Source organism: Esox lucius, chromosome 21, assembly GCF_011004845.1.
Source record: "Esox lucius isolate fEsoLuc1 chromosome 21, fEsoLuc1.pri, whole genome shotgun sequence".
In the NCBI taxonomy this organism is placed as follows: domain Eukaryota; kingdom Metazoa; phylum Chordata; class Actinopteri; order Esociformes; family Esocidae; genus Esox; species Esox lucius.
Window position 1 is genome coordinate 13,643,013 of NC_047589.1, and position 12,547 is coordinate 13,655,559.

General features: G+C 42.5%; 1 protein-coding gene across 2 annotated transcripts in view; it reads left to right on the forward strand.

Moving 5' to 3' along the window:
• LOC105019407 (enhancer of polycomb homolog 1) overlaps positions 1–12,547 on the forward strand; it is a 44,680-nt gene that overhangs the window by 16,514 nt on the left and 15,619 nt on the right. For both annotated transcript variants that reach the window (XM_010885569.4, XM_010885568.5), the window contains exons 2-8: positions 1,577–1,736; positions 6,240–6,385; positions 6,577–6,783; positions 6,972–7,120; positions 9,156–9,312; positions 12,047–12,205; positions 12,433–12,522. In XM_010885569.4, coding sequence (XP_010883871.2) covers positions 1,577–1,736; positions 6,240–6,385; positions 6,577–6,783; positions 6,972–7,120; positions 9,156–9,312; positions 12,047–12,205; positions 12,433–12,522 — 1,068 coding nt within the window. The remainder of the gene's footprint in view (positions 1–1,576; positions 1,737–6,239; positions 6,386–6,576; positions 6,784–6,971; positions 7,121–9,155; positions 9,313–12,046; positions 12,206–12,432; positions 12,523–12,547) is intronic.

The window sequence follows — 12,547 nt, forward strand, 5'->3', positions numbered from 1 at the left end:
ATTTTGGAGAGTCTTGCTGTTTAAATACACGGGTCTAGAAAATACTTGTATGATTGACCTTAAATTAGCAGAAATTAGATGCAACTTCTGGCGCCACATGTTTGCCGGTGTACACCGGTACAGAAATTACGAAACGTCCGCATCAGATTTTTTGGTATATGAACACTGGCTATTGGCGTCGTACATGAGTTTTCTTATGGGTTTATCGCTAATCACAAGCCAAGACTTTACATTACTCAGCATTCTTGTGTGAACGCCAGCTTTTTACCAATAGATGGGCCTATTGTGCACAATGCTGTCTACTTATTTGTCTGTACTGTGTCACGTCAACAAGGTTTCGGGGTGGTACACTCGTGAGATGAACAGTTACAAATTTCAGTGAAAATGACAGATTTTCCTCTTATTTTACTTGAAATTGATATCTCAGCCATCAAGTAGGGCCGCCCCTGTTCTATGTGCATGTATGTTTGTAGGCTATACAGTTTGACACAATATAGTAATGCTAATTATTTATAACAAATTCACCCTGCTGCTGTTCATTTCATTTTCTTTTTCTTTTTTTAATGTATTTAGCGTATCAGAAGAAGCTATACACAGCCTTTAGCTAAAATCTGTCAGCCGGAGTGAGTGCAGCTCTAAACTGCTGGTTATTTGGAGCAGCTCACTTGACACAGACTGGTATAAAAACATTAGGAAGGATGTTACAGGTTATATTGGCTGCAATTACTTGTAAATGCCAAGGAGAAAGTTGATTAACTTGATATTTACAAACATGTAAAACCGTTCAAACAGGTGCTCTTTGGATATGTGGTGCAGAGACTTCTCTTTGCACCTGTTTTAAACCATATTGTTTCACAAGAAGCCGAGAGATCACAATAGACAGTTGATGTCATTCGGCAACATCTAATGTAAACACATTTATGACCATATTTAGGTTAGTCTGCCAACTTCTCTTAAGCAGTAGATAATCATGTGGTAACAACTGCATCAACTTTGATATCTGGTGTTATTAGAAGCTTCAAATGCAATAAGGAACCTGTGCGGGGGTGAATTTGAGTTATTTGAAGAAAATAGTTTGGAATTGTAAAATGCAGTTTTAAGTGGCAATTTGTCACATGCTTAGTGTGCAGGAGAGGTGAGTGAACATTCCTAACGTCCGTAGCCTGACCCCCCCGAGTGAGAGACATGGTTTTTTTTCTTCAATCAGTGCTGGAAATGTACTCCTTTTTAAAAATCAGTAGATAGGAAAGAAAAATACTGGTGTTATGTATAGGTGCAGCCATCTGACAAAAGTTTAATTGGGCTTTTGTTCAAATGATTGCTGTGCTGAGGATGGGGTTGGAACACTAGAAGACTGTCGTGGTTCGAGTCGTGGCTGAGACAAGGGCTCAACCTCTTGTATTTCAAGGTGTCAGTCAGTTATGTGTGTGACTTCACTTGACTGAAGTGTTGCTGCCCTAGGAAGGAAACATTTCTCCGTGTTAACGCTGTCCTTGCAGACGCAAAGCGCCGTGTTGTCTACGTAGGCCTATCGACCGACTCTCTGACCTCCATCATTGTCTTCCCATCCCAACAGGAGCACCATCTCCAGCGGGCCATTTCGGCACAGCAGGTGTATGGGGAGAAACGGGACAACATGGTCATCCCCGTCCCCGAAGCAGGAAGCAACATCGCCTACTACGAGTCTCTCTACCCTGGGGACTTTAAGATGCCAAAGCAGCTCATTCACATACAGCGTGAGTAGCATTGCCATTCATTTACCGTGTCTGTCAGCTGTTTCTGTCTGTTGGCTCAGTCTAGTGTTTTTTATTTATTTATTATTTTCTCTCTCTCTCTGTGCCTACCGCTGCCTTTCAGCTGTGTCTGTCTGTTAGTTCTGTCCAGTGTTCACTCAGCATATCTGACAACCAGATCTTGAGCGTGCTGGTGTTTGGCTTCATGTGCGTGTTTGTGCGTGCGCCTACTGTAGTTTCTGTGGCGCGCATCCTCAGTCTAACACTGTTGGCGTGATAGTGTCAGCCCCTGGGGTGTCTCTAATAGCAACCGTGTGATCCCAGAGGTGTCCTGCTGTCTGAAAGCATTTGAGAACACTAACTCACATGGCATGTTACTCCGAGGGAGGGGAGGGGGTGGCACCGGTGGGCCGCAGGCTGAGGCCGGGGACAATTCGGGGTACTCTGTCTGGATAGCCTGTAAAGCCCAGGGGACTTCCTCTTGGAGCCAGTTCACAAATACTGCTGTCTTTGGTTTTTTTTGTTGTCTAGAGGGCAAAGGGAGTGCTTTTTGCCAGTTTTTTATATCACTATTTTAGCTTTTTGTTTTTGCTATCACTGTTCCTAAGGAATTTGAATTGTTAACTGAATTGTTAACTTACATAATTACATAAAAGTAAATAGTATGAGTTATATTGAAATTAATCCTGCCCAATCGAACACTAAGCTAAGCTAGTACTAGAGCAATTCAATAGTGCTTTCACTTCCATTGCACATAGACAGACATGCTCCATTTACAATATTTAGTGTGAAGAACAAATCCAACTCATTGTTTCTCTTGATATATCTGCCATTTTATTGATCTTAATCTTTTTATATTAATAATTTATTTCTTAAATGTTTTTTTAATATAAATTGCATTCTCAATGAATGTCAATGTGGTTTTAGACCTTGTCCCAGTACTATTGCAACTACTTTATAGGAAATGAAGCACTAAATGAAAAATGTAATTGTGGCCTATTTATTGGAGTTTGTACAGTTGATCATTCTATTCTGATTAAGAAATTTACTTTGTTGGGCTTTGCTTTGAGGTTTGTGGTTTCAGAATTATCTTACTCATAGAACCCAGGTCATTGTAACAGATGGGGTGGGATGTAATTTTATAGTAATTCGCCAAGGAGTCCCCCAGGGTGAAATGTTGGGTCCATTGTTGTTCATTTTGTATGTTGATGGCACATTACTGTGTGTTGCTGCCCCATCTCTAGCTCAAGTATTTGCAGAACTACAATCCGATTTCCAACAACTGCAAAATTCCTTTAGATGTTAAACTAGTGCTCAATGCATATAAAAAACTATTCTCCAACCTCCAATCAATGGGGCTTCTGGTATACGTGTTCCCTCCAACAAATACCTTGGGATTTGGTTAGTTTAATCTGTCAGAACATTTATATACCAGGGGTTCTTTTATGTCGGATTTCCACTGGTCCTTTACCCTAGTACCTGGGCTACACTGGTGATTTATGCTAATGTTGGCTCTAGTCTTTCCTGTTTCGACTGTACATTTGGTACCACAGACTTAAGGAGGGGCTCAGGTGGAGAGGGAGGAGTAAACGATTAACTTGGTTAGTTTTTCTGGTTACGAAAAATAGAAGGCAATATTTTTCTGGTAGTTAAATAAAACAATAATGCCATGCTCAGTTTGTTTATAATACAGCATTTGAACTTTCTTCCTCAAACTCCCCTGACAGGCTCGTTCTCCACCTACACTTGTGACACTGCAACTGTAAGCCAGTGTATTGACTATTTAGTTTGTAAAAACTGTCTAATACAAGGATTTGGGTGAATTCTGAGGTAATTTTGTTGTTATAGGTTCTGCAGGCTACGTCTCGGTCACAGCGCTTGGTTTCTGAGTCAATAGCATCGTAGCGTCTTCGGTCGTTCCAACTCTTTCTGTTGAGTCTTCACTTCCCTGTACTTTTGCTTAATTTTCTTTATTTCATCAGTGATCTGTTTGTTAGAACATATAAAATGTCATATGAAAAGTCTCTTTCATATTCGAAACATTGCAAAAATCTAACTTTCTATCAGAAATGTTTCCATGCTTTCGTTACTTCTAGACTAGATTACTGCATTGCTCTTTCCGGTTACCCTGACAAATGAATACATAAACTTAAATTAGTGCTGCACACGGCTGCTAGAATCCTAACTAGAACAAAAAAAATGTAACACATTACTCCTGTCCTAGCGTCCTCACACTGGCTGCCTGTTAGGGTTAGGGCTGATTTTAAGGTTTTGCTGTTAACCTATAAATCAATACATTGACTTGATCCTACTTACCTTGCTGAAATGATCTGGCCATACATACCTACACATAACCTTAGATCGCAAGGTGCGGGCCTTTTAATTGTACCTAGAATTTCTGAACAAACAGCCAGAGGCAGGGCATTTTCTCATAGAGCTCCACTACTGTGGAATGATCTGCCAATTAAGGTTAGAAATGCAAACTCAGCGCAAACTTTCAAGTGTCTACTAAAAACTCATCTCTACAGCACGGTTTATAATTAGGTGTAGCCTGGCCCGGTGGCGTGAAAGTGACCTGTAGGCTTAATACTGTCCACCCTTGCTGTCTTGCCAGGTGGACTCTCGTCGCCACTGGGACGCCCTCCCTCCAATGCCTTTCGGGGGATGAGTCACTGGCTTGTTGTTGTCTCTCTGTTGCGCACTTGTGCAATTGGGCTGTACTCTGCTGGCAATACTCGGCCCTCATTCAGGGTGGTTGCGGTTGGTGTGTGTCCCTTTGGTTGATGCCTGGCAACGTGGGTGGATTGATTTCCTGCCTGTTGGGCCCTTTCCGGGGCCTCCCCCGGGTAGGGCCACAGTGTCGCCGGACCCCCCCGTCTCTTACGCTGCTATACTATTGTGCTGGGGGATTGGGTCAGTTCTCCTTCCCCACTAAGTTTTCCTTCTCCACTATAAATCGTTGTTGATATGAGGAATGCGTTTTCTGAATTTTCCCAGTGCTATTCGAAGAGCTCAACATGCGTCTTTTTCGCAGCATGTAACACGTCAACCCGCAAACCCCACTGTAAGCACTAAAGTCCGGGGTTTGGCACCAAATGAGAGTTGGGCTACGTGGCCGTGGCTGACTGGTGCTGACCTGTGTCAAAGGAAACAGAAAAATGTCTGGACCAGTTTGGCACCAGGCGAAACGAGACATTAGACACTTTTTTTTTTTTTGCTGTGATCCATGGTAAGGCAGGTTTGCAGAATAGACTGAAGTTAGATCTTTTGGTGTCTATAGTGCAATTCAAATTCTTGATATGACCTTTTTGTTTTTCATTGATTGTTCTTCATGATTGTGTTTTTGTACGTTGTAGCCCAGGGCTCAGCTGTGCTGGACCTAGGTATCAGATTATGTATGAATAAGATAATATTCGAAAAGAGCTAACGGCTAGATGCAGTGATGTTTGCCTATAAAATAAACCATACAGAAAAATTATAGACCGGTTGGTATGATAAGACATTTGGCCTATCATGCTGAAGAAATTCAAAAACATTTTAACTTGATTTATCACCCAGTCCTATTCTATGCAAATAACACAATTGCCGCAACAATTATATAGAGAATATTACATTTTTTAACCTTAGATTTTTCTTGGGTCGATTTAGTTATCATACATTTTAGTGAATGCCTTGTGCTTTGGCATGCTAGATTTCAGTGTGGCCAATATGGACTATTGCCTGGAATTTCAACTCTATATAAACTCTCATCCCTGAGTCGTTCAGTAAAAAGGTTGTTTGATGGATTTCCCAAAATCGGTCACAAGTCAGGAGCCCTGGATGGTGTTTCACAAAACCACTTAGTGTTGTGATTAGCTGTTGTATTTGCCTATATATTTCCCAAATGGTGGTCTCCGCTCACTAACTTTAATCATACTGAAGTTTAACGCTTGCGACATATTTGTATGGCTACAGTGAATTGTTTCATATAAATTTTTTTGCGGGTAAGCCAACTAACGTTAATCAGTGCTGGTGTAGGACTTTTTTTGACTTGCCAGTCAACACAAGAGAGTCAGTAGTTGTTGTTGCATGGCAACAGGAACTCAGAGACTGTGCCATTTGTTTAAGGAATACATGTATTTAGTTGTCAATTGAGCATCATGTCCAACCTTGCTGTGGTTTCCTCTTAACCAATCCCCCCAAAATCAGGGGTTCCTCCACTTTGTAGTCTCTGGGTTCAAACTCCATCTAGACACCTTTCTGTTACTGGTCAGATGCTCTAAGCACGTGGTTGTCCAATCTTCCCCATCCTATCTAAGTTTCATAAGCATCTGAGACCAAAAACGTACGATTTGAATATCAACAATTGTTTAATTTCCATATATGTTTTTAAATTACTGTGATATTGCATTGTTCCATATCGAATTTCCGTATTGGTGCCTGTCCCTAGTCTGTACTTTTAAAACACCCAAACTTGGGAAGTCTTGTTGGGTTATTTCTTATTTCATACTGTCTTCTTCATCACAGCTTTTAGTTTGGACACGGAGCAGCCGGACTATGACCTGGATTCAGAGGACGAGGCATTTGTTATCAAGCTGAGGAAGAAGATGGATATCAAGTCGCTACAGTTTGAAGAGATGATCGACCGTCTGGAGAAGGGCAGTGGCACACAGGTACTGGCCCTCTGAATAGGGCGCAGGCCAGTGTTTCTCTAACCTCTTCAGGCCCTGTCATTTGGGCATTTGATCAAAGCTAAAGCATATGAGGAAATGTTGGTGTTGGTTGTAAGGAGTTTTCATGATTGACCTGTAAGCCTGTTAACTGAGTAGAAAGAACAGTGACAATATGTCTTGCCTCAACACAGTTGGTGAGTCTGCAGGAGGCCAAGCTGCTGCTGAAGGAGGACGACGAGCTAATCAAGGAGGTTTTTGACTACTGGACCAGGAAAAGGAAAAACTGTAAGAGCGGCTCACTCATACCCACGGTCAAGCAGGAGAAAAGGGACGGATCAAGCACCTCAGATCCCTACGTGGCCTTCCGTAGGAGAACTGAGAAGATGCAGACCAGAAAGGTGAGGCCATGCAAGCCCCAGACATCATCCAGTAACCCTTCTGGATGGATTAGTACTTCAATCTGTAACCTAGGAGGTTTCCTTTCCTCTGCATTGGGTAGTGTGTTGAGGAAATCTAGGTTGTGTGTCACCCTGAAGTGAAGTGGGGAAATTGCTTGCTTATGTGCTTCTGTTAATCCTATATTTAGAACCGGAAGAATGACGAGGCGGGATATGAGAAGATGCTGAAGCTGCGGCGGGACCTGAGCAGAGCCGTTACCATACTGGAGATGATCAAGAGAAGGGAGAAGAGCAAGCGAGAACTGCTTCATCTTACCCTGGAGATTGTAGAGAAGAGGTGAGAAAGTCCTTCCGAGCTTTTTTATTTTTCTGACTGCCATTACATTTGTTGTGAACAAACGTATTGGTCCCCCAAATGAAATATTTGCTTTGTCACAGATCTCAGGTTGATGACTGTCGGACGCTGTTGTCAGATTGATTACGCCCCGCCCAGGGCAAGTTTGGGCCTGTGGCTGGAATTGTAGTAGCCTGTCTGGTTGATTAAGCATGTGAATTTAGTTGACCCAAGGATACTCAATTAGTATTCAGGACAGGCTCTATGTATGTCCTAAATAGCCTGCTATTCCCTACAATACTTTTGAAGGGTTTCATTTGGGAGTATGATTGGTATTGGCGCAGTATACTGAGGCCGTGTGTGTGTAATTTTTTAGTCGTGCTCCGCTGCCTACTTTAATTGGATGAATTATTGAATGTTCCCTTGCATGCATTAGAAATGAGTTTAACTTATTTGTGCAATAAGGTTGAAGCTGTGCGAAATCTTCTCACTCATTGCGCTACTGGTTCTCTGGCTCCAGTCATAACAAGCAGTTGCTTTTTGGGCTGACCCCACTTAACTGGTTGACTAGGTTAACTAGGTTATTAGTCGTCCAGGATTCTTACCATAAAGCTGTCGTAATTATACATTTTCTGAGACACCCGTATGATTTGTTTGTGTGTCAGTGTATTTGTTCGGTGCTGGGGCTGCAGATCTGTCACAATCGCTAGGCTAGTGGTTTGCAAAGTGAGGGAAGATCTGAGGTTGTTTGGATTTGTCGCTTACGACTGTGATAGTGAATTAAACAGATGTTAATACATCGTTTAATGGGCTACCTTTAGGCTAACTATCGTAATTATTTTCCGGAGCTGTATATTTTAGAGACCACGGCACCTTTTTCTTTCCTTTCCAAAAAAGTCAGAAAGGAAGGTTTTGAGTGAGGAGCAGAAGGGTTAAAATTGAGACCACTGCAAAATGCATGCCTCTGTTCCTCACTCAAAACCTTCCTTTTCAACTTTTTTGGAAAGGAAAGAAAAAGGTCAATTGGCATCTTAACTTGAGGGCTGGGGATCCAAAAGCTAACACAAGGCTGTGTTTGACACAAAGCGTTTTGAATGCACTACATGCTAACCTATCTCTTGTCCAAACTTGCCTATTACACTATGTATTATTTGCTATTACCTGTGCTATGTATTATTTGCTATTGCCTTTACCTGTTAAGAAAAATACTGCTCCTTCAATCCTTTCATTGACGTAAGCATCTGGCTTAAAATTCCTTCTGCAAAATCAAATGAATGGCAATTTTGGATGTATTGAATTATATCTGGAAATTACAGTGTGTGTTTTGATGTTGCTATGATTCTTGGGGGGAAATCTGGGAGCTGTGTCTGTAAAGGATGCCCACTCAATTGATGCTTCTGAAGGACTCTGACTCTTCAGCGAGTGTTTGAGGTTGACTCGTGAACATGCATATTAAGTGCTTGAAGTGCTTTAAGCATTTGTTGCGGATTCAGCCTGTTACTGTGTCCTGAATGGGACCATAATCCCTCTATAGCACACTAGTTGTCACTGTAGCACTCTAGACGCTAGCAATAGGATAACATTTCTGACTTGGCCTGTCTATCTGTGTAATAGATTCCATCTGAAAGTAGCTGTCACTGTGAGTTTAGATTGTACTTCTCACAAGTACTTTTGATTTGTGGTGACATTTCAATTTCCACCTGTTATCAACCTCCCTTGCACTGGTGTATCTCCCTGCATCCATATGGTTTTATTATCTGAATGAAGCTGGATTGAACTGTTATATTTTTAATAATAGAAGACGTTTGGTACTCCGATGCTAAAATGCTTTTTGGTGGCAGAGCCCCAGGTGGCTGACTGTCTACCCTGGGTTGTCCTTGTCTGCTACCTCTGAAGCAGAGACGGTGTAGCCCGCTCAAACCCAGTAACCCACGGACTGATGGTTGCTTTTTCACTTGAATGCCCCTGCGGTTTTATTGTGTTGTCTGTCCCTATTTTGTGCTGCGATTCCTTACCAAACCCCCTCTGTATCCCCCAGAAACGGCATGCCTGACTACGGCAGTGAGGTGATGGCAGAGGCCCTGGCTCAAAGGGCTCTGGTGAAGCCCGTCTACACGATACCCATCATTCCGCTTTCCAACAACAGCCAGTACCGCCACCAAGACCACGTGGACATGAAGGACTACAAAACCAAGGTAACTGACCCCTTCCTGTTGTTGTGACCAGTAGAGGGGAGTTTGGGTAGCTTTACGGTAACTTCCCTAACAAACCCATATTACCCAAATCAGTTTGGGTAATATTGTCCTGTACGTCATCAAGCTCTCATTGGAACCTTTCCAGCCTGACTGCCAGCATCTCCCCAACCCTGCTGTTCAGTTATCCTCACCCTTTAACCCACTTCTGATTTATTGGATTTGACCTAGAAAGCGCTCTGTTCTATGTATATCTATCTAGTGTACGACATGTAGGTCTCTGGTCAAAATGAGTGCACCATATGCAGATTACGGTGTGAGTTGGAATTAGGGCTGCACGATATATCGTTTTAGCATCAACCGCATCTGCAATAGTCACATCGCAGAACCTGCGATTTAGTAAGGTAAACATATATCAGTCTACAATGTAATATTTTTTTCTAATGGTAAACCAGCATTATATCAGTCTGATATAAGGTAATTTACTGATTTATGGGTTATTGGATACACAGTTGATTATTATTTTAAACCCTGTTTGTTGATGCACTTAGTTGACATGCAGGCTCTGCTTGCGCGTGATGAAATTATGACCGAAATGTTGAATTTGGTTTAAAAAAGAAATGCATCGTCAATTCAAAGGAAATATTTTGGCTACAGACAGGATGATGTTGACCAAAAACAGGTACTTTGTCGAGAGAGCCTTGCAATTGTTGCCACAACACGACCAATTTGTTCCATCATTTAAGTTGGGACCACAAATCTTCGTATGACGAGTGCAAAGCATCTGAATGCAGTCCAAAGCAAAAATCTATTTCGGATGGATTTGCCTGCATTACACCATACGAGACATACGAGAAATCACAGATTCAATAACATTGCACGTCGCCAAAGACATGGTACCAATTAACACCGTTACCAAAGAGGGTTTTAAACACATTATCTGGTCGCTTGACAAACGGTATGTAATGCCATCACGCAACTATTTTTCTCAAGATGCCACCCCAGAGCTGTATGAGAAATGCAAGGCAAGTTGAAAAAGAGCTGTCACAAGTGGAATATTATACAGCAACAACAGACTTGTGGTCCAGCCGGACATCGGGGTCCTACATAAGTCTGACCGTACACGTTATTAATGAGGACTTCCACCTGAAAAGTCGCTGTTTGCAAACTGCATTTTCCCAGGGGATCATGCAAGTGAGAACATCGCAACAGGGATGAGAGAAGCTTTAGCTGATTGGGGCCTAGAATAGTCATCTAGTCTGTATTACAACAGACAATGCCACGTACATGGTGAAGGCTGCACCTGAACAAGTGGACCAGATTATAGTGCTTTGGCCACAGACTGCCTCTTGCAGCTGGTAAGTTTTGCCCAATTGCGCATTCTATTTTACTACTGTTGCTATTGCTGTACTGTTACTCTTGCATATTATTACCTAGCAACCTGTTCTGAAATATAAAGATTTTCATGAGTTTCATACATTTTTATTGTAGAGGATGGTGCTGGGGAAGAATGAAGGATACATACTGTCAGGTTGATACCCAAAGCTCTTTTTGAAGACATCCTGTTTTTTATTAATTTCACTATATATATCGCAGGAATAAAAATATTTCCAATCATGCAACCCTTGTTGGAATGCATTCCCTTGTAATTATGCCTTTTGAGCCATCCAGTCAACCAGCTGGTTAATGAGTGACTCCCCAATTGTTTTCTTGACTCCATTGATTTGACTGAGGATACACCCTCTGTCGGAGCCCCCACCCGAGGCCTTGGGTTGAATGGGAGTTCACTGTCCCCCAGTAGTGCTGTGTCCATTCAGGAAGGGACTGAACTGTCTGGTCTTTGTGGAGGCAGGCAGGGGCGGCCATCTGTCTGGGCAGGGGCATCTGGCGCGTGCCTCCACCCCGTGCCGCTATCTGCATGTCAATGACTTGTAACTCACTACACTGTGCTGCTGTTTCTGAATGGAAGTCTCCCATCAGGCCACCTCCACAGCTACAAGAAAAACCACTGAACACAGCCTCTGAAATCCTCCATGCAGTCTGTACCATTGGTTTAGGAATGTGGGACAGCAATCTAGTAATTGGTGTGTTTGGGTGTATCACAAAGATTTAATTTTTTGGGTTGGATTGAAATCACCTGCATGAATTTCTGGAAATAATGAATGGAAAGTGGTTAACTTGGGACAACCAGTTATTTCGTTGGTCAAAAATATTACTGGGCATACCGAAAATATTTTATGTAGATGAAATTAAATTAATTAGACCCTGCTGACCCATTTTTTTCTGCAGAGATGAAGACCTCTGTTGGGTTAATGGAATGGCCCTGTGGGCTGTTCAGTTTGGTGGGTCTGTTACCAAAAATCACAATCCAAAAACATTCCTGTACCATTTATGTTATGCTTCAAATACTCTAATGTCAATGGCACATAATGGGGGGTATTTGAACTGTAGTAGCTGATTATTTTGTTTGCTGTATGTCAATTCAGGTCTTTGGCCAAAAGGTCAAGCCTGCTTATATTATGGTAGTCTATTTGGTCGGGCTGCTGCCTTCCCACATTCCATTGCAACATAGGTTCAAGTCTAGTACACTGATTCTTTTTGGGGGTTTTTAAAGCAGAAATGCTTTTTCTTTCCCCTCTTTCTGTCAAATGAACCATGAACATGCCCTAAAATATATCTTTGAGACGGAATACTTTTAATTATGTAGATTACTTCGTAACCGTTTTCTTTCTTTTAGCCGGAAAAGATTGAAGTGGTCCGAACAAAGAGAAAGTATGAAAAGAAGCCCAAGATCCCCCCTCTGTCTGCTCCACAACACCCGGGCCCCTCCGTGTTCAACCCCAAGGACCTCAACCAGTATGACTTCCCCAGCTCTGATGACGAACCCTTCTCACAGGTAAGCTGTCTCATAGCACGCAGCGATGACTGCCGTTTCCTGAATGGTGACTTCTGGGGAAGAGAACCGGGTCATGTAGAACCCTGATTATGACGCTCGGTAACGCTTCTTTTTATTATCCACCCATTGACGTAATGTTTGTAGTAGCGGTTGTCTAGGTAGCCGGCCCTGTTTGTTATTATTGTCTCTGGGTCTTATTGCAGTCCCCTGTTTGTGTTTATGTTTAGATCCATTCAGGTTCCTCTGAAGAAGAGGAGGAGAATGACCCAGATGGCTGCTTTGCGTTCCGGAGGAAGGCCGGCTGTCAGTACTACGCGGTGAGTGGAGCAGCTCCCGGCCTGG